The sequence below is a fragment of the Diabrotica virgifera genome, chromosome 6 (genome assembly GCF_917563875.1).
Source record: "Diabrotica virgifera virgifera chromosome 6, PGI_DIABVI_V3a".
NCBI classification, from domain to species: Eukaryota; Metazoa; Arthropoda; class Insecta; order Coleoptera; family Chrysomelidae; genus Diabrotica; species Diabrotica virgifera.
In genome coordinates, this window is record NC_065448.1 from 230,214,254 (window position 1) to 230,237,773 (window position 23,520).

The window sequence follows — 23,520 nt, forward strand, 5'->3', positions numbered from 1 at the left end:
CCTACAATATAGAATTGGTTACAAATTTAAAAAATAGTCACCCTTGTTGCAAAATAGCAATACTTGCGAAAAAAAGCATACCAAAACAAGTATTCGCATTTTACGTTTTTCAACCATTTATGCTACACTTAGGACCTTCATATTTTACCCAAGAAAACTTTATGATATCATAAAACAACACTGTAAATTTCATTAAGATCGGTTTAATAGAGTTTGCAAAATAAATTTTGCAATCCAGCTTTCGCAAAAAAAATTCATTTTTTAAATATGTTGCAGGACTGAAAATACAGCAGATAGTAAGTTGAATTTTTTTTGCTTATAGAAGTGTACTGTACTTTTCATTTGCAATTTGCAAAATTAAAATCGAATAATTACCACGGCGTCAGGAAATTTTTTAAATAAACATTAATTTTTGGTGCTACGCGCAGGACCGCGGTGTTCGATTCACACAAGTTGATTTCCACGAAAATTTCTTCTAATCTTTATCTAATATATTATTTTCTTACTCTATATTTCGTTGTATTTTAATATTTTAATTCCACAAAAATCAAACTAATTTTATTATTGTTTGTGAAATATTGTTTAAACAATTGCATATGTTTAAAAATAATAAACTTTTATTCTCTAAGTTAAAATATATGAACGAAGAAAGTTTTTGCTAAAAAAAGTGTTATTTAAAAGGATAAAGTATGTGTTTTTATTTTGCAATAAACAAATTTATTTATTTATATCGAAATGTAATAAAAATTAAAATGTATCAATCATTATTAAAGGTCATTGAAATGCCCAATCAGAGCAAACTATCCGCTGTCCTGCGCGCAGCACCGATAATTAATTTTAATTTAAAAAAATTCCTGACGCCGTCGCAGTTAATCGATTTTAATTTTGCAAATTGCAAATAAAAGGTACAGTACACTTCTATAAGCAAAAAAAATTCAACTTGCTATCTGCTTTATTTTCAGTCCTGTAACATTTTGAAAACACGAATTTTTTTTGCGAAAGCTGGATTGCAAAATTTATTTTGCAAAATTTATTTAACCGATCTTAATGAAATTTGCAATATTGTTTTAGTGTATCATATAGTTTTTCTGAGTGAAATATGAAGGTCCTAAGTGTAGCATAAATGGTTGAAAAAACGTAAAATGCGAATACTTGTTTTTGTATAGTTTTTTCGCAATTATTGCTATTGTGCAACAAGGGTGACTATTTTTTAAATTTATAACCAGTTCTATATTGTAGTAAATTTAATTATGCAACTTTTATGTCGGTACAACTTTTCTCCGAAATGAATACTTTTAAAGTTATAATCAAAAAACCAAGAAAAAAATCGAATTTTTCCTTCATTTTTTGACATTTTGATTATTTAAACAATGTTCCGGACATTTTTGAGAGGGAGGATAACTCAAATATTATTATTTGAGTTATTTTCAAGCAATTTCTGCAAAAAAATTTGAGTCACCTCTCAACGTCCAAATGTACTATTTTTACAGATCCGCCCTGGTCGATAAATTATCCTATTATGTGGCCTATTCTCCTCTACTAGACGCAGGTTTCTTCTAATGTCTCTCATGAGGTCCTGGAAGGAATTCAAATCAATTTCTCTCAGTCTTTCATAAATTATTCAACATCAACACGTAGCGCTACAACCCTGGGTGTGTACTGGCTGACTGTTCAACTTTCTTCCAATTTGTTCGGTCTTCCATCAACCTACGGTCAAATGAAATGTTAATTTTTCGGAGATCTGATTGGATGTTACCTCTCCATCGCATTTTGGGACGCCCGAGTGGTATTTTGCCTGTATGAATCTCCTCCCATACCAGCTTTACAAGTCTCTCGTTATGAAGTCTGTGCACGTGGCCTGTCCATCTTAGTCGCTGTGATATAATTTCGCGAACAATATCGGTGTCATTGTAGAGTGCTTTTAATTCGATGTTGGTTCTGATCCTATACTGGTTTGTTTTAATGTCATAGTAGGTTATTGATTATATTCAAAATAAGATAACTAAAAGGAACTACAACGTTAACGGGGTTTTATTATTTCATATGGTCAATGGACATCTATATATGAAAAGACCGCGGAGTGGTACCATTTAAAGGGGTGCGTTTTTGAGAAATGGGTGAATTAGTCCCTGGGCACATTTTACATTAGGGTGATTTCTATGCACTTTTGGTAAAAACATACCTACATAAAAATTGTTCCTGGTTAAATTTTCTATCTAAATATCACGTTTTTAAGTCAATGGTACTTTTTATTACAAAAATATATTCAAAATAAAAAGCACAAAGAAACCCAAAAGAAAGAAATTTTGTTTTTTGTCCCATAACTTTTGTCCACGAGGATATAGGTATAGACATTGCTTTACAGAAAAAAACCTACATATTTCTTCTTTAAAATTTTATTTAGTAGAGATAATTAGGATTTATAGTTTTAATTACCTATAGAAATCAATTACCTATAAAATGGTCTACTGTACAAAGTTGTACGTCTTTTTTTTTAAGAGATTATGGTTTTTCAAGGTTTTATACTTTTAACGATTTTTTATAATATAATATAAAAATAAAATAATATTATTATATAATATATTATAAATTATATAATGACTAATATACAAAAAATATTATTTTTTACATTTTGTTACGATTATTTTTGAAATTTCTCTTTTTTTTTGTAGGTACATGAATATACTAAATATTGCTCAATAAAGAGGGCTTACTTTCTGTTCTTTAAAATGGTTTATCATCTATATTTAAATAATGGAATCCGAGTGATTCTTTGATATTTTTTTACCTGTATTATTTAAAATTATTTCTTTTACAAAAATTACATAAACATTAGTCTTAGAAAACATCACTTTAGTTAAAATTATTTAAACGTTGACATTTAAAAAACTTTCAAAATCAAAGTCCATCTCTTCGTTAGCATTAGCTTCAATATCTTCCTCTGACACCCCAGTTATCTTAGAGTTCCCACAATTAGTACCCATGCACATGCACCCTTTGCAGAATATTGAACAACTAATTCCTATCTTCCTACAACCGCAGTTATTTTGTACATCCTTTGGTACATTTACATGCTATTTTTTCAAGCAAAGCTTCGACGGTAAATATTGGAATTAATCCATATTTTGAAGTTTGTGCGGCCGAGTCAAGTGCACCGAGAGAACAATTTCTTTTCTCCTAAAACACCGATTTCTTTGAGCAATATTTCTTAAAAGTTAACATATCCTATTAACTTAAACATACCGGTTCACATATAAAGAAACGAGTTTTTTAAACACAACTCAATAATTTCTTACAGATAATTTCTTCAATATTAAGAAATGCATTAATGGTTACATTTTAATTTTTTTATCCTAAAGTTTTTATTTCTTAAATTGAAAACTACAAATATTTTGCAGTATAAGAAATATAATGTTAAGTTAATCCATAGTTATATTTGAGGCGCTCAGAGCAACAGTGGCCTAACCCACATCACACAAGTTTACCAAAACGCTTTTATTACATTAAAGTTATGCATTACTTAAGTATTTTCAGATGCAGAGTGGCTCAGGCAACCATTGGTTGAGCTACTCTGCATCTAAAAATATTTAAATAAGGGAAAACTTTAATGTAATTAAAGCGTTCTTGGTAAAATTGTAGGATGTGGGTTAGGCCACTGTTGCTCTACGCGCCTCATTTGTGAACAAGAAATTTTCTTGCAATCAAATAAATATTTTAAACCACAAGAAATAATTTTTCAGAAATACCCTCTGTAGTAACTGTGGTTATAAAATAAAAACTTTGTCATTAATGCCGAAATGTTACTTGCAAAGAGATTTTCTTCCACAAAAGAATTGCGCAGATTAACTATTTATGATTTAGTCGTCAGTGTTTGTCAAGATGGCGTGATATGTTCATGTTCATATAGATGGATTTTTGATTTATTGGTGTTCTTTAAAAATTAACGGATAGTTTGAAGGTACGTACATATATAGGTATTAAATAAAAGTAAATTGAGTAATTTAAGATGTAATAATAATATTGTTTCGTATCCCAATGGTTAAAAAAGAAACATAATAGTATCTTTATATGCTTTTTAGGTATAATGATGGACGACTTTGAAATAAAGGAGCTTATTATTCTAACTGGGAAATATGCCACAATTTAAAGCTGGGACAGAATGATATAATATATAGCTTCAGAACAATATTAAGAAAGGAGTTATTAACCAACTGCGGGGCCTTCCAGAAATGGTAGAACTTCATACATGTAAGTACCTTTTTAAAAATGTGTATACTTATGAGTATCAACTATAATAGGTTTCTTGAATGTATCGTCTTCTATAAAAATATACAATACAACGCTATATCAAACATGGCGGGTGCAACGCTAAGGATGTTTTCTGTTAATTTACTTGAGATAAAGAAATCAGTTAGTCTAAAAGAAATATATGTTTATGGTTAAGAAATGTTATTGCCGAAAACCGTGAATTAGTTAATATGTATTAAATGACTTAGATGTAAACTAATAATACTTTCCCGTAATACAATTTCTTAATGATTAGGTGTGCTGTCTCTTTTAGATTATAAAAATTAAGAAAATTACATATTATTATGTCTGCTTCAATGTTTTACATTGGTTGTATTTTCCCTCTTGTTTTAGCTAAACAATGTTTATTGTGTGACTTAATATTATACAGATAAATAATTAATATTTCATTAACAAAAAGAAAAAAATAATCAAAGATGTGTAGGTTAAATAATGCCATGTTTGAACTAAATATGATTGATTATTATTAGTACTAATAGTAATAGTTCTTATGTGGGGCCGTGTATTTGTTCTTTTTTGTATTTCCTAAATTTGTCAAAATAAATATCTATATCTTTATAAAAAAAATTTTATTAAAGTAAGTTTACTCTTTCTACATAACGATTTTGTTTTAGTGAATTGCTGATATACAAGGAGCTATTAACAAAATAAGGAAAATTTGAGGAAGTTGGATTTGCCTCTCCATCCTTTTATTGTTGTGTAGAAGCCAGTGGTTTAAGAGCGGAGAAAATATTTATATGTAATAATAACGTTTTATATCTTGTTTTATTAATAAATAATGATTTTACCTTAACACAATGATTTATTTCGCCGTATGTAATATCACTTTATTTTCAAGAAATATTAACTTAAGTCTAAATATACGTTTATCTCTGTGAAATATATTTCTTAACATTAAATACATTAATTATTAATAGTAAAATAATAATATTCCTTACTAAGAAATATTATTGCTCAGAAAGAATAGTTTTGTAATGTGTAGAAAATATATTTTTATGACTAATAAAATTAATTAATATCAAGTGTAATTCCTTTCTGATAAATGGGTTTGAAGTTTGCCAGAAAGTGATAGTTCAATCATGTTTAAGATATATTTCTTTGGCTATAGTATAATTTATTTGAAATATTTTAGAAAATTATATCTTACATACAAAGATATATTTCTTAGGCAATATGCCAAGTCGATCTTTCTTAAATATTAATAAAGTTTCTTTATGTCAAGAATTTTTTTCTCTCGGTGTGGATCCAAAGTATTACCTATAAAAAATAAGATTCAATCATAACACACAATCACATAAAAAAGTTATAATGAGAAATTTAAAAAATAATCCTAAAATCATATATCGTTGCAAGTACTTATTACATTTTGAAAAAGCATATCTTATTCAAAAATAATCCTAGAATTTTTTATAATACACCATTTTAAAGTAAACAGAATAAGCTTTCTTTTTTATTATATAATATATACCTAAATGTAGAAAAAAAAGTTATAATGGGAAATTTAAAAAATAATCGTAAAAAACATAAAAACTCGTTGAAAGTATAAAATCTTGAAAAAGATAACCTCTTTAAAAGAAGTCGTACAACATTATACAGTAGAACATTTTAAAGGTAATTGATTTCTATTCCTCGTACATGTACCATTGCATATGCCTAAAGTTGCGTAGAAAAAAGTTACAGAACAATATTTGCGAAATAACAAAGAAAATTGCCCAAAATTGCTGTGAGTGACGAATTTTGAAAAATCATATATCGAAAACTGTAGATCGTAATGACCTCTACCAAACAATATTTTAAAGAAAAAATATGTAAGTTTTTTTTCTATGAAGCAATATCTATACCTATATCCCCTTGGACAAAAGTTATGGGACAAAAAACAAAATTTCTTTCTTTTCGGTTTCTTTGTGCATTTTCTTTTGAATATGTTTTTGTAAAAAAAGTATCTTTGACTTTAAACAGTTATATTTAGATAGGAAATTTAACCAGGAATAATTTTTATGTAGACGTGTTTGTACCAAAAGTGCATAGAACTCACCCTAATGTAACCTTTGCCCAGGGACTAATTCATTTATTTCTCAAAAACGCACCCCTATAAATGGTAGCACTCCGCGGTTTTTTCATATATAGAGATTCATTGACCATATGAAATAATAAAACCCCGTTAACGTTGTAGTTCCTTTCTATAGTACATAATCAATAGCCTATAGTGAGGTCCGAAAATTTTTCTAAGTATTTTTCGTTCAAAACGTCTGAGCTTTTCTTTGTTTGATTTGGTCAGGGTCCACGTTTCGCATCCATATGCTAGTACAGGTGTGACGATGGATTTATAGATTTTGATCTTGGAACTTCTTGTAAGATTTTTTGATTTTATAAGCTTATCCAGTGCAAATAGACAGCGATTTGCTGATTGGATTCTGTCTTTTATTTCTTCAGTAACATCGTTGTCACCTGTGACTACGGCCCCCGGATACTTAAAACGTTGTACTCTTTCGAAATTGAAGGTGTTGACCGTCACATTATGTGCTATCCTATCTGTTCGTGTCGTTCTATTTATACGCATATATTTCGTCTTCTCTTCATTAATCCTCAGACTTACTTCGCTTGTTGCTCCTTCCACCTTGTTGAAAATGGCTTTTGTGGATAGGATGGAGTCTCCAACGAGATCAATGTCATTTGTGTAAGCTAGTAATAACTTGGGACACTGAACCGATAGCAGTTCTGTTTATATTTCGGCCGACCTCATGGCTTTCTCTAATACAAGGATAAAATGTAGTGGAGATAACGCATCACATCACCCTGTTTGAGTCCACCGTTGATTTCAAATCTGTCAGACAGTTTATTATTTACACGAACTTTTGATATTCCACCCTCCATACAGGCTTTAGTAATCCGAATTAGTTTCGTTGGTATTGAGAACTCCGCCATGGCATTCCATACTTGGCTTCTTTCTATGCTATCATATGCCTGTCGAAAGTCTATGAAGGGATTGTGTATGGGTCGGTTATACTCCCATCCCTTTTCTAGGGATGGGAGAGTTATTATACAGATTAGTCATCCTAATTATTATTGTTCTGCATCTTGGACTTCCCAGCCTTCATGGTAAACTTTCCTAAACAGTAAGGCCCCAAAATTCTATATTGTGGGAGTCTGCCGCGAGATTGGTGGATTACCTTTTTTGGGAACAAAGGGTCTGTGGTGTTGTGGAAGTCAGTTTTGGGTATCTCTTGAGTAATAGCATGATGCTAGGTCTGACCAAAACGTAATATCGTCATTAGCATTATGTTCCCGGACAAACTGAAGCTCTTTCGAGGAAAGACAGTTATAAATATACATCTGGCTATTCAAAGCTTCAATCTTAGTCTTCCCACAAAAGGTCAGCATACGCCCCTGTTAGAAATTGCATACCAGATACGGATTTTACCTGCAAATTTCGTTTTGTGTTTATATTGTCATTGTCATTTTTATTGTCATTGTCATTTTCATTGTCATTGTCATTGTCATTGTCATTGTCATTGTCATTGTCATTGTCATTGTCATTGTCATTGTCATTGTCGTTGTCATTGTTATTGTTATTGTCATTGTCATTGTCATTGTCATTGTCGTTGTCATTGTTATTGTCATTGTCATTGTCATTGTCATTGTCATTGTCATTGTCATTGTCATTGTCATTGTCATTGTCATTGTCATTGTCATTGACATTGTCACTGTCATTTTCATTGTCATTGTTATTGTCGTTGTCATTGTCAGGACATTCCCATACTTTGTCCGTAGAAAATATATCGTTTCCTCTTATTTCAGATTTACTCAAAGTGAAAAAATATAAAATGTTTCATCAAATATAATGATTTTTCATTGCCAAAGTGAAGCTGCGCTTGAGAGTTAAAACATTTACTTCTCTTTTGATATTTAGGACCATTGCTCCTCAATTAGAAAGATATCGTACTCTTAGATCTGTAGGGACAAGCCAATCTCCTAGTTTACATTCCAACCTGGTTTTTTGCTCTTCTCATCAATCTTTCTGACCTCTGTGCAGTAAACTCACGTGGTCTTCCACTTTTTGGTAGATTTAAGCATGGTATACCCTGCTTGCACTTCATTATTCTTCTATTAATCGTTCTCTGTGAAGTGTTTTCATTGTGGAATATTCGACAGATTTTAGCTTTCTGTACTTACCTAACCTAATTGTAGATATTTTTCTTATTTATAATTTATCTTCTTCCTTTTCTTTTGACATTATGTTCCTGGATAGGTCTTTGTCTCTCTGGCTATGTCATTCCATTCATATCTCTCTTGTTCTATTCTCCTACACTGTCTTATATTCATGGTTTTCAGGTCGTCTTCTACGTCATCCAACCATCTAGTCCTGGGCTTTCCTTTTTTTCGCCCTCCTACCAGCTTCCATTGTAATATTTTCTTAGTCGTTTTTGTATCTTCTTGTTATATTTCTAATTTATACGATATCTTAACGCAAAAACTTCGAAATAAATACATCCCAACAGACAGTAGACAAAATAAACAAACTTTAGTTTCCGAAGGCAACTTGATAATATCTATTATATTTTTGTTAAAACTTAAGTCAATAAATTTTGTGGCAAAACTTTTAGGACATACGTTACTTCATCTCTTTTAATGCCACGTCCCACAACTAATATTGTAACACTTACTTTCAGGTGTCGGACACACCGAGGAGCTGAATTATTTATTCCAATCGTCGAAAAACAGCAATATTAATGAATACCCGCCAGAAGATTTAAAAGTTCAGAAAGATCTCCTGACATTATGGACCAACTTCATTAAATATTTGTAAGCTACTTCGCGCTCAATTGGTTTTCGTAAACAAGCGCGTGTAGAAGTGTAGATTGATTACACTGCTCTGTGAATTTATTTTACTCACAATCGGTTAGTAATTTATGGATTTCTAACCTTTGAAGTAATCAGGAAGCGAGTTATTACTTACTTTACTATCCCAGCTAGCCGGGAAACTACTTTCCCGGCTAGCATCTGTCAAAGTACATTCAAATTCACTATCAGACATTTTTGTAAAATAAACACAATTTGATTATATGTACAATTAATTGCGTCGTGTATCGCCTAAATGTCAGATTCAACAAACTTGTTTTGTTACCTAGCAACGATCTCACAGGTTACTTAAAATAATTCATCTTATCACATAATGAAAATGGATACAGATATTTGAAACGAAATTATTATTGGTGGATTGTGAGTATTAGAAATCCATAAACTACTAACCGATTGTGAGTAAAATGGTACACAAACCTCGCGGGAACTCATTCTAGCCTCGCGCCTGTAGTTTACCTCGGTGCTTCGCACCTCGGTAAACTACCTTGCCGCTCGGCTGAAATAGAGTACTTTCCCGCTAGGTATGTAATATACTATTACATACTTCCTTGAGTTACATCATCGTACTAACTTTGGAATGCGAAAAACGAATGTGATAAGGATAAGCAAATTATTTTATGAGCTGTAGTTTTTCTTTAACGCTTTTCTTTAGTTACGACGTACTAAAATTAAACATATTATAAAAAAAATCAACTAAAAAGCAAAAAATAAAAAAAATCAAACTCAAAGCATTATTCTAAAAAAAATGTTCGTTAAAAAAATGAAAAAATCTAACAAATTCGTTAAAGAAAAGCGTAGACCGCTATCCTCAAACCGTTTATACGATGAAGACGCGCCCCACGCTTTTCTTTAACGAATATGTTAGATTTTTTAATTTTTTTAACGAACGTTTTTTTTTCGAATAATCCTTCTAGTTTGATTTTTTTTATTTTTTGCTTTTTAGTTGATTTTTTTTATAAGTTTAATTTCAATCACTCGTAACTAAAGAAAAGCGTTCCTTAAAAATATTTTTTTCATATTTTTTTATTTTTTACTTTTTAATCTTACACTTTCCAAACATTAAAATATATCGTCATGTTTAAAAAAAGGATGTAAGTATATGACAGATACATTTTTTGCGTTTATTTCAACTTTTGATACATACATTGTACATTTTCTGTAATTTCTTCATACATTTCTTAAATCAAAATCATTAATTACACCCATTACAGTTTTCGCAGTTCCATCTCTTCTAAAGCTTTACTATTGCACAGCGTAGACCCTGTTAATTTCTCGCAATGCAGTCCTTAGATGCGCAAGCCGTCTAAAGGTACGTATCCATACAAGGGTAAACCTCGCTCAGTGTACTAGCTCCACATAGTGGATACGTGTCGGTGATCGCCGCTCGGCGCTTACCCTCTTCGATTCAACCGGTTTGCGGTTTATATGTAAGGGAGCGCATGCTGTATCTATTTGAGCAGGTACACCGAGCGGGGTTCACCCTTGCATGGATACGTACCTTAACCCTTAAACGCCCAAGGGTGGGTAAAAAATGTCCACCTAATGCGTATTACCATGTAACATATTTATTACATGTTCAAAAATTTTTCAAAAATTATTTATTGTTAAAAAGACAGTCCTTTATCGAATGTTAATTTGGTGCTACCGATATTTTTGAAAATAAAAGTAATATCCTGAGTTAAATGTGGGTAGACACAAAAAGTACACCCTTGGTAAAACTTGTTACTAAAGGTTTCTATATAATTTCTCGTTGGTAGCAACATATTCCATATAATTATCGACGTATAATTACATAATCGACATAATTATCCGCCAACAAGGAGGATGAAAGGAAGAACGTGGAGAAAATTGACAAATCGGAATTACTGGCTTTTACTGGTATGTTAATTTTGATGTACATCGTAATTTTGTTGCAAGGTTTGTAAATTGTTTATACTAATATTTTAGAAGATGCTCTGTTTATCAAGCATAATATTGTAACAAAAACGAGCGTTCGGGTATTTATATACGACTTTATTATTTATTTATACAAGTTTACTTTACAAACTTTAGCTTAAGACTAAACTCTATTTACAAATATGCCCGTATTTATACCCAGTTGTTATTCTGGAACAATCGACGCCCATCTCTAGCTATCAGCGTGTTCCGCCTACGGGTCGTACGTTCGAGAAGTTCCTGCTCCTTTCCGCCGAGGCCTAGATCATTCGATGACGTCATTCTCGAGGTGTTTACTGTTATACGGCGGTCGGCCAAGATTTCTCTTTTGTTACACTGCTCCCCTCTTAAGATCTGAGCGTCCCGATCAGCAACTCTAGATGAAGGCCCAGGATGGCGGAATCTACACGACTCTCCAGCTCTGCATACACCCTTCAAGAAGAAATAGCAGTCTACTGTCTTTGAAGGGTATGACATCTTCGGGTTCATGCAACACACAGTAATTCGTACGCCAGTTTCTCTGAAGATCACTTCAAGCATGCTTCTCACAATCTTCCAATCCAGATTTTCTACTGCATGGCCTATTTTTGGTAAAGCCAAATCTTGGATGTCATAATTACACACGGTTTTCTTCAAATTAGTTAGAGCACGCCATATGTTCTCGTAGCTTGGCGTGTCCGTGTAAGACTTCCTGGTCACCATATACAGCAAAGATCGAGGACCATCTTCCAATCGCAGTACTCTTCCAATTTTAGGGTGCTGATGTCTTAACTCGTCCAGGCGGCCGAACTTTCTATTGAATACGGACGAGATTCCTTTAGTCATCTCGAGGTCTTGGGCAACACAGTGGGCTAGAGAGACGTTTTCTGGAACACCAAACAGATATTGCTGAACTTCTGTGGTCACGCCGAATCTAGCACTCTTTCTCGCTGCGTAATTTGACATAAATTGATTAAAACTTGGCTGTGCGGCGTCTTTCATCTCCTGTTGGAGGACTCGGGCTTCTTCCGTTTCATTTGAGCCAGCATATGGTGCAAGACGATTTATGTGAATAACTTTTGGTTTACCGTTTGGCAACTTCTTAATTCTGTATATTGCGTCATTTATTTTCTTCTTAACTTCATACGGACCTTCCCATTGTCTTTGCAGTTTAGGACACAAGCCGCGACGACGTTGTGGATTATAAAGCCAGACAAGATCACCTACTTCGAAGCTTTCATTCTTGCATCGAGAATCATATTGATCTTTCATTCTGTCACTGGCTATCTGGATGTGTTGTCGGGCAAATTCATGAATGTTGTTCATTCGTAACTTCAGGCGGTCGACGTATTCTTCGCCTGCAACATGTTCCTCGGAAGGTCTGCAGCCAAACTCTAGGTCGCAGGGCAAACGAACTTCACGACCCAACATCAGGCAGGTTGGTGTTTGACCTGTAGTTTCATTTACGGCCGAGCGGTAGGCCATCAGGAATAAATGAATGTGTTGGTCCCAATCTCGCTGATTTTCAGATACAACCTTGGACAAGTGTTTACCCATCGTTCGGTTCATCCTCTCGACCATCCCATCTGATTGAGGATGCAGGGGTGTTGTTCTGGTCTTATTGACACCAATCAATTTACAAACGTTTTGGAAAAGAGCTGACTCAAAGTTTCGCCCTTGGTCGGAGTGGATCTCCAAGGGAACACCAAATCGGCTGAAGAATTCTTTAACAAGTACCTCTGCAACGGTAGCAGCTTCTTGATTTGGTAATGCATAGGCCTCGGTCCATTTCGTAAAATAATCCATGGCTACCAGGATGTATTTATTTCCAGCATCAGTTTCTGGAAATGGACCTGCAATGTCGATTGCTACTCTTTCCATAGGACTGCCAACATTGTACTGTCTCATGGGTGCTCTCTTTTTACCAACTGGACCATTACCGGATGCACACAGTTCATATTTCTGGCACCATCTTCTTACATCATCTTTACAGTTCACCCAATAGAACCGTTCTCGAACCTTTTGCAGAGTCTTCGTAATACCAAAGTGTCCACCTGATGTACCGTCATGCAACTGACGCAATACTTCTGACACTTTACTTTTAGGTACAATCAACTGAAGCTTAGATTCTGTACCATCATCGTTCTCAAAGGTTCTGTACAGAAGATCATCTTTTAGTATCAGGCAATTCCATTGGCTCCAGTAGGCCTTGACTTCCGGACTACATGCACTAATGTTTTGCCAACTAGGTCTCTCACCTCGACGCATCCAATCCAATACTCTTTTTATACGTGGATCGTCTTCTTGGGCTTCTTGTAACTGTTGTGGCTGCCATTGCTCATTAACGACGGTAGTTCGTCTCACAGGGCAAAGCTGTTCATCTACTTTAAGCCGGTGGTTACAACTTTCACTGCATGGCCGTATCGAGGAAGCATCTGTATTTGAACCAACTCTTCCAGCCCTTTTCATGCGTCTCTTCGGCATCGTGTCACGAATCACCCTCCGTACCATTTCCACCAAACGTTCATCTTTTCTCTTATCGCCTTTTTCCACGGTTATTACTCGATTGTTTCGTGAAGCTTGGCTAGCTGCTTCGTGTTCCAAGGCAATAGCAAGTGCTTCATCTAAAACTTTCGGTCTTGCTAGTCGTAAAGCTTTCTGTAGTTCACTATCTTTCAGCCCATTGACGAAGGTATCTACCGCAATTTCTTCTAAAATACTGTCTGGCGCCTCCGGATAAGCCAACCGCACCACACGAGCAACATCTGCTTCAAATTCTTGCAGATTCTCACTTGCCCGTTGACTTCTACTTCGCAGTTGTGCTTTGTATACTTGTTGTAGATGGGCATCTCCATAGCGTTTTTCTAGACGAGTGAACAAGGTCTGGTAACAATTTTCTTGACCCTTAGGAATTGATCTTAATATATCTGCAGCATCACCTCGCAAAGCAGCAGTCAAGGAAACAGCCTTTTCCTGTTCGGTCCAATGATTGGCGGTCGCAATAGCTTCAAATTGTCTAAGATATATGGACCAAGAGGACTTTCCATCGAATGGTGGTAATTTGAATCTCATATTATGCGACGTTTCGTCTCTCGGTAGTTCATCTTTCACTACAGGATCTAACGCTGCTGCATTAACTGATGGTTGTACTTTTGTATCGGTTATAATGCTCTCTAGTTGTTTGATCTTTTCTTCTACGGTTTCTACACTTTTCTGCATCTTATCGAATGTTCTAGAAACTTCTTCAAATTTCTCGTCATTCCGTCTACAAACGTCTTTAATTACTTGAGAAACACTTTCAAATTTATCGTCGCTTTTTCTAGAAGTTTCATCGATCTTTTGAGAAACACTTTCAAATTTCTCGTTGTTCTGTCTACTAACTTCTTCAAGTTTCTCGTTGCTTCTTCTAGAAGTTTCATCGATCGATTCAGAAACAGTTTTTAATTTCGATAAGATTACTTGTTCTGCTGACTGGAAGTGGAACGTCTTTGGGTCTTCTCCGTTCTTCGTGAGGACATCCTCGAGTCGTGCTTGTAGGACTATCTTGAGCCCACTGCTGTCCAGATCCCGTTCCTCTAGCTGTTCACGGAGCTGTTTTACTGTAAGTTCTTGTAGCAACATCTTTGGTCGGCACACACGTACTTTCCAAAATGTCTTTTAACAGTCTTTCCGAATACCGAACAATCAACGCACTTTAACTATTCCCGACGAATAAAGTCCAAAAGTCTTTTAAAGTCTTTCCGAATACCGAACAATTAACGCACTCCGGTTATTCCCCACGAATAAAGTTCAAAAGTCTTTTAAAGTCTCTCTGTAATTCACTTATTTATATCGCACTAAGTTAACCGAACACCGACACCAACTGTAACAAGAACGAGCGTTCGGGTATTTATATACGACTTTATTATTTATTTATACAAGTTTACTTTACAAACTTTAGCTTAAGACTAAACTCTATTTACAAATATGCCCGTATTTATACCCAGTTGTTATTCTGGAACAATCGACGCCCATCTCTAGCTATTAGCGTGTTCCGCCTACGGGTCGTACGTTCGAGAAGTTCCTCCTCCTTTCCGCCGAGGCCTAGATCATTCGATGACGTCATTCTCGAGGTGTTTACTGTTATACGGCGGTCGGCCAAGATTTCTCTTTTGTTACAATATTCTAAAGTTTAATCCATTTGCAACAACTGTCAATAAATATATTAGCTATTTTCGAGGTGGACATTTTTTACCCACCCTTGGGCTTACATGGAACCTAAAAAAGGTTGGGCGTTTAAGGGTTAATGATCGCACTCGGCTCAATGCAACGTAAGCTTTGCAGGCTTAATGCAGGCTTTTAAGCCTGTCCTTACGCAAACACTTTCGGGCCCAAGTTCACGGCAACAGTAGTCAGTAGTCAAACCTTGCGTTTTATGGACAGTCGAAGCCCACGACAATACTAAGGGCAGCATTCCTCTCTATGCGGTGCCATAACTTCTTTTCGCTGAAAACTGGATAAAAATCGGACAGAAACTGGATACATTGGAACCTTTATTGTTTATGTATGAAGCATAACGTAAACAATTAACGTAAAAAGTGTACAATCTGTACAATTTTCAAGTTTGTACATTGTAAAAACAAGAGAATTTAAGCATTTTCCATTAAAATGGTTTTTTTTATTTAAACAATTTATAAACACAAAAACATTTTTCGATTGACTATACGTGTATTAATAAAGGCAGTCAAATTAACGTCTAAAAACTTGACGCAAACGATTGAACTAAATAAAAGCGTTTAAAAATAGGTATATTTAAACATTCAGAGAAAAAACACACTTTTTTACTTCTTCTCCTTAGCCTTCTATCTATCGTCCACGTTTGGACATAGGCCTCTCCCATTTCCTTCCACCGCTCTCTATCTTGAGCAACATATTTCAAATTTCATCATTAACCCACCTGATCTGTGCTCTTCCTCTCGATCGTTTATTTTCGTAATGTATTGTTGCATTCCAACGTTGGTCTTTGTGTCTAGCAGTGTGGCCTGCGAAGCTCCATTTAAGTTTGACAACGTTTGTTGTTATGTCCTCGACTTTTGTTTTTGATCTTACCCAGTCGTTCCTCTTTTTATCTGACAGTCGTATACCTAACATTGCTCTTTCCATTGCTCTTTCTTTTATGGTAAGTTTAGCTTATCCAACTATAAGTTTTCCAAATCCTGCACCACATACTAGTCTCGCTCTCTTAGTAATTTCCGCATTTTGGTTCTCTTTGTCAAGTTTCAGGATTTGCCTAGGTAGATATATTTCTGGACTTTTTCTATCTCACTGCAATTTATAGTTATACGTCTAGGGTCATCTGTGTGTGTCATTAATTTTGTTTTTTTTTTTTCGTAAGGCCTACTAAATTAAATTTGACCGCTATTTATTTAAATAATTATATAAAAAATTTAAAAATCAAATTTTCAAAAAATTATTATTTCCGTTTTAAATAAGCACTGTAAATTATATTATTTTTTCTACGAGCGTGCAAAAATGTCTAATTTCGCGCACGCATTTTAGTTTAGAAAATTTCACTTTTCCGCACGCGTGTTACTTTTCCGCACGCGGTTTTTACTTATCCGCACGCGTGTTAATTTAGATATGTTAATATGACCTTAAAGTAATTATTATAATACATGCAATAAACTAATATTTAGATATTATTTACTAATTTATTTCAAATATATCTTATTGTTTTAACTATTTAGAATGGGAAATAAGCCACAATATTATTAAAAAATGATTTTTATTAACGTTTCGACTTTGTTATTTATTTTTTATTTCGGCACCCGATTTGGGCGTCGAAACGTTAATAAAAATCATTTTTTAATAATATTGTGGCTTATTTCCCATTCTAAATAGTTAAAATTGTAAAAATGCCACAAGAAAATAGCTTCAGAATATCTTATTGTGTACCTGTTTTAATGAAATTAACGCGACAATTCGATGAAATAAAATTATTTAGACATAATATTCGAAAATCAAATCGGTAGACAATAACAGTCGTTTTGAATCATCGTCATGGAAACCAAGATCGTCGTCATGCTAACTAATTATATTGAAAGTTTGGTTTTGACAACCTTGTCAAAGAATTAATTTGTGTATGTATTTTCATATTAATTAAATTAATTGATTAAGATTTGGTAATTTTTTAAAAACTCTTAGAAAAAATATTGTTCCTAACTCTTGCAGAAAGTATCTTTTCCGCACTCGACTGCTTGCCGAACTCCCGCTTCGCGTTGTTCGGCAAACTGCAGTCGCGTGCGGAAAAGAATGACTTTCTGCACTTGTTAGGAAAATAACTATAATAGGAGAAGTTGCGCTATGTTACCAGTATTAGGCAGAAAAACATTGGTTAAAAATATTTAATAATTTATGAGATATTTAATTTCTTTATTAAATGTTACTATATTTTCAATTGCAAAAACGCGGTTGTTACCAAAAGAATATAAATCTGTGTATAACCTCATTACTCTTATTTGTAATATGTAAAAATGTTTTCCATAAATGTATTGATAAACTCAAATTTAAATTTAACTCCCCTAAAAAGTAGCATTTGACAATTATTGTTCTAATTTGTTTATAATTTGTTTTTTTTAGTAACGTCGCGGGGATTAAACATTTTGAAATGCTGTTCCGCAATTTTTCACTAATTAACAATTTTTTTTGTTTTTTCTTCTTTTTTTTCCTTATAGTAAAAGATATAGTTTTGCTTATGGAGGGAGTTTCATTAAGAATGTCCAATCTCTGTGTTGTAGATTTTAGACCTCAAAAAATTTAAGATTTAACCAAAATCGCTTAAATAAAATATGGCTTCTTATTGAGTTACAAGGTGTTTTATTTAAAAATTAAAAAAAATATTTTTGCTCAGTATTTTAAAACTATTCGACGTATCCTTTTTATACTTTGTAGAAAGTTTAAGTACTATACACCCTATGAAATTATGTTAAATACAAGTTTCCGGCCATGACCAGAGGCGTACGACATGGGACAGTAAATGGTTGACCCTTCGCAAATTCTACGTCACTGGATAAATTGCCATTTTAGCACAATTTTTAGATTCTGCAATACTCTCTATGTAAATAACATCCTCTTTACTCGTAACGATAAAATCATTAGCTTTCGAGATATTTGAAATTAAAAATTAAGCGCCACAAATTAGGACCTAATCAAAATAACTGTACCGTTACATGTTTAACTGCAAATATCTCGAAAACTAATGACTTTATCGTTACGAGTGGAGAGTAAGTTATTTACACAGAGAGTATTGGAGAATGTAAAAATTGCTATAAAATAGCAATTTCGCCAGTGACGTAGAATTTGGAAAGGGTCGACCATTTTCTTTCCCCTGTCGTACACCTCTGGTAATAGCCGGAAACCTGTATTTAACATAATTTTATAGGGTGTATAATAGCAGCTACACTTTCTACCGAGTATGAAAAGGATACGTATAATAGTTTTAAAACACTGAGCAAAAATAATTTAAATTTTTTTAAATAAAACACCCTGTAATTCAATAAGGGGCCATATTTTATTTAAGTGATTTTGGTTAAATCTTAATATTTTGAGGTCTAGAATCGACTACTCAGAGATTGGACATTCTTAATGAAACTGCCTCTATAAGCAAAACTATATCTTTTACTATAAGAAAAAAAAAATAAGAAGAAAAAACTAGAAAAAAACTTTGTTAATTAGTAAAAAATTCCCAGGAACCCGATTATAGAAACAGCATTTCAAAATGTTTAATCCCCGCCACGTTATTAAAAAAACAAATTAGAACAATTTTGAAATGTTATTTTAGAGGAGAGATAGATTGAAATTTGAATTTATCTACACATTTATCGAAAACATACATAAAAATAAAAGTAATGAGATTTTAAACAGGTTTATACTCTTGTGGTAACATCCGCGTTTTTGCAATTAAAAATATAGTAGCGTTTGATAAACAAATTAAATAATCTCATCAATAATTATTAAATATTTTTTAACCAAATTTATTTTTGCTTAAGGCTATGGGTACATAATTCGCAAATATTTTACGTATATCCCTACTTTTTCTGTCTTTACACGGCAAAATACGTGTAGTAAAATTCACACTGGTATGGATATGTAAACATTACTAGAATGTCATTCTACTTGAAAATGTCATCATTAATTTAAAGAGATGGGTTTTGAATGTTCTTGGATAACTGTTATTTTTATAATTGCAAATTATTAATTCAGTTAATAAATGTGATAATTTTTTCACTAACTATGTATTCAGTGATTGTAATAATTTATTTGTACAACAAAGACTAATACTCAATCGAGAAAAGAGGAAAAGTGTTAAAGTGACTTTTTAATAATATATTGTTATGGAACGCTTACAATTTTGAACATCTTTAACAACAAAATACTTGGATCACAGAATATATTATCCTGATGTATTCTCTGCTTGGATCTTCCACAAATAATATACAATAAATATCTTTTTATTCAGTTCACGTCTTAAATCAATTATTTATCAAATACACTATATATCAATAATATTTAATCAATAACTCAACATATTCCCGATGTAATGTCAAATATTTAAAATTGTCACTGATTGTCTGTGTCTGACTGACAATATATGCTGACAATAGTATATTCGGCTGAGTGCGTTGTAAGACAAAGATAGATTTGGAAAATATTACCACGGCATTGTGTTCATTTTTTTCGAATCCTGAAAAAACCAATAAATATTTTTGAAAAATTTAAACGCAGAATGAAAGATTAAATTATTACCGAGGGCCGAAAGTCCCTTAGAATAAATAAAAAGTTTATTTTGAATGATATATTTGAAATTAAAAATCACACTAAATTTTCTCTTAGATTTTCACCCCTGTAACTTATTAAAATAAACATTATATAAGTTCCCAGGGACTTTCGGCCCTCACTAATAACGTAATCTTTCATTCTGCGTTTAAATTTTTCAAAAATACTTATTAGTTTTCTCAGGATTCGAAAAAAATGAATCCCCATTTGAATAGCATTGCAGCCGAAAATACGTACCGATCCTCGGCGCGTGTGCTCTGTTAAGAACTAAATTTGGATTATTCTATGTAGTTAACTTATCTAAACTTACCCTAATATAACTTATTTTTTTAGAGACCCTATGCCAACTAAGAAATGGACCAAAGCCAACGGCGAAAATCTGATTTACATGGATATAAACAACGAGTTGCAACTTAAGTCAAATCCTAGATACTATCAAGAAATACGAGAAATTTACAATGAATATGCAGAAGAAATCCAATACACTTACTAATCTTTTTTATTAACGTATGAAATAAAGCATTTTATAAAAAGTGTGTTTAATTAAATATGTATAGGTACTAATACCCATCCTACATGATAAGCTTGATAAGGAGTTGAATAGACTGGGCTCCAGATATCCCCCATTGTCAACGGCCATAATATATCCTTACATCAGTCACACATAAACCTCACCAACGCCTGGAGAAGACAATGGGAGAGCGACCCTCTCATTGAAGAGTTGCGCAAGACAGGAAGTATACCAAACGGCCTGTCTTCTTCTTCTTCTTCATCTTTTTCTTCTTCAATTCTTCTTGGTAAATTGCATTCAGTGCTTGCCCACGACTTGTTTGATATTATCATCTGTCCACCTCTTCTGCGGTGTGCCTACTTCTCGCCTGTTATCTATTGGTTTCCAGTTTGGCAATTTCTGTGTCCATTTTTTGGGATTATATCGGGCAACATGCCCGACCGATTGCTACTTGAGCCTTGCTTTACGTTCCGCGACATCAGCAATCTTTGTTCTTTTACGAATATCGATATTTAGAATCCTGTCTCTCAAACTAATCCCTAGCATGGCCCTCATTATCGCTCTTTGGGTTATGCTGAGCTGCTCTAAGGTTTTCTTTGTAAATGCCATGGTCTCCAGTCCATATGTAGTTACTGGCAACATACGCTTGTCATAAACTCTACGTTTTAGACAAATTGGTATGTATATACCTTTGTTCTTCAAAATAAAGCTTAACCTGCCGAAAGCTACTCAAGACAAATGTATGCGTCTTTTATTTCTGCTATTATACTACCACGCTTTGAATTGCCCCTCAATACATGGACAACGGTGAACATACTAAGAACAAGTGGCGGTAGATGTGCTGAGAGCTTACATAGATGGGGAAAAGGCCTTAATGCTATTCTTGTCAATTCTATCCAACGACAGACTTTCCACCATATTGAAAAATTCCCTGGAAGACGATATCCTGAAGTTTTTGATGAATTCAGTTCCGCAATGCCATCGAGAATGTTTATTCTGATATTATTAGATATTCTTTATTATATTATTTCTAAACGCTTATCTAAATATTTAGAAATACACAATAAAATTATAAGAAATCATAATTGGAGTTGCCATTAAGTCATTGTAATGTAAACAACTCGATTTGCATCCCACGTGTTGGGAAATTCAATAAATTACCTAAAGACATTATCCTTGTTGCTATGCATTTTATTTAAGTATGCAACTTTAATGCATCCATATAATATTTAAAGGGTTTTTGTCCGAATATTTCTTTGGTGGCTCAGCTGGCATCCAATCTGTCTAACACTGATGATGATTTTTTATAAAATCGAAAACGTTTTGTTGTGACGTATCCCTTAAAGAGACTTTTAATAAAAATTTTATACTTTTTATAAAGGATTTATTCCAATTTTGGTGATTGATGGGATACAGCCAACTACAGGAAATTTTTTTCTTTTCCTTGTGGTTTTTATATTATTATTTGTGCAATGAGAAGGAAGGGCAAGAAAGTACATCATTTTGGTTAAATCTATAGAAATCAATATTCGAATAATACATCATTGCAAAGACAATTAGGAGATCTTTCAGATTAGATAAATAATCATCACTGATGAATTTAAAGCTCGGATTATGGGCAAAATGCCTTTTTTTGCCTATTTTGCCTATTATAATTGTGTTTTGCACTTTTTGCCTTTTTTCGTAAATTCCGCCTATTTGTGCCTTTTTTAAAATTTCATGGTACTACCCATGATAATATTCTATTACTAAACCATTCTATAATAAAATTTTGGGTCAATAATAAAATATCAATGGTTTGTTTATATAACAGATTTCTAGGAAAATGTACCTGATCGAGACTTGAGGGTTAACTATTTGGAAATCCCTAAGCTTTATTAGTTTATTATCAGTTGTACAGTCGGTTACTGTATCAGAGTTTAGTCACAAATTGCTATATCCTAGTTTAGTTTTGTTGCGTAGACCGAAAAGCAAAGAACACGTTTTAAAACGTTTTAGATATTTGTGTGAAAAGATGACATCTAAATTAAGGCTATGGATCGCAACTTATTCGGAACTTTCTCTAGAAGGAGATGAAGCATTTTGTAAACCATGCGGCAAATCGGTAAGTTTTATTTTTTCTCTTTTTTTCTCGTCCCACAACATAACTAAATTCTAAAGCGGTTTTAGAATTCTAATTATTTTTTTTTTAATTCTCAGATTTCAAGTAGAAAATAGTACTTTATTGACCAGCATTGTGGAACCCCACTTCATAAACGTAATTTGGAAAAATTAAATTCCTCTAAGTTAGCCCAAATATCTCTGCGGGATAGTTTAAGCAGTTAAAAAAAAAGGAGGAAGACGCATTTAAATTTGATTTATGCCAGATGATGATTGTATCCAACATTCCTCTATATAAAGTTAATAACCCTAGTTTTAAATGCTTTTTCGAAAAATATCTTAATAAATCCTTACCGGACAAGAGTACATTGAGAAAACATATATAGTTCAGCTCAACAGGCCTTAGGGGCCCAAGGCTTCAATTGTTTTCTTCCATTTCTTTCTGTCTTGTGCTAGGTTTTTCCAATCTTGTACCCTCAGCGATTTCAGATCTTCTTTTGCAGACTCCAACCATCTTCTTCGGGGGCGTCCTCTTTTTCTTTTTGTATCAGCCTCCGTGTTTATTAGTTGATTGGGAACTCTTCCTTCTTCCATTCTTGCTATATGCCCAAGCCATCTTAATCTTTGAATTTTGGCGAGTGTTGTTATTTTTGGTTGTCCATATATTTGCATTATTTCTTCATTCGTTCTTCTTCGCCAGATATTCCCCTCTTTTAAACCTCCATATATCCTTCTGAGGATCTTTCGTTCCCATCTATCTAATTTTACTTCCATATCTTTATTTAATGTCCAGGTCTCGCTAGCATAGAGTACCGTAGGTCGGATAACTGTTGTATATATTCGTTTTTTTGCTTTTCTGGATATTATCTTCGACCTCAGTATCTTATTTAGACTTCCAGCACTCTTACTACCTTTCGCCATTCTTTTTGCTATTTCTTGGTTCTCTTCGTTCCTATTTGTTAGTGTTACTCCCAAGTAATCGAATTGGCCGACAATTTCGAAGTTATATTCTT

The 23,520-nt window shown here is 33.4% G+C and overlaps 1 protein-coding gene across 1 annotated transcript in view; it reads left to right on the forward strand.

The window, feature by feature from the left end:
• Positions 1-20,429, forward strand: part of LOC126886783 (juvenile hormone esterase-like) — an 89,956-nt gene extending 69,527 nt beyond the window's left edge. Inside the window, exons 10-11 of the mRNA XM_050653822.1 lie at positions 8,979-9,111; positions 20,230-20,429. Coding sequence (XP_050509779.1) covers positions 8,979-9,111; positions 20,230-20,389 — 293 coding nt within the window. The 3' untranslated portion in view covers positions 20,390-20,429. The remainder of the gene's footprint in view (positions 1-8,978; positions 9,112-20,229) is intronic.
• Positions 20,430-23,520: the final 3,091 nt, after the last annotated feature.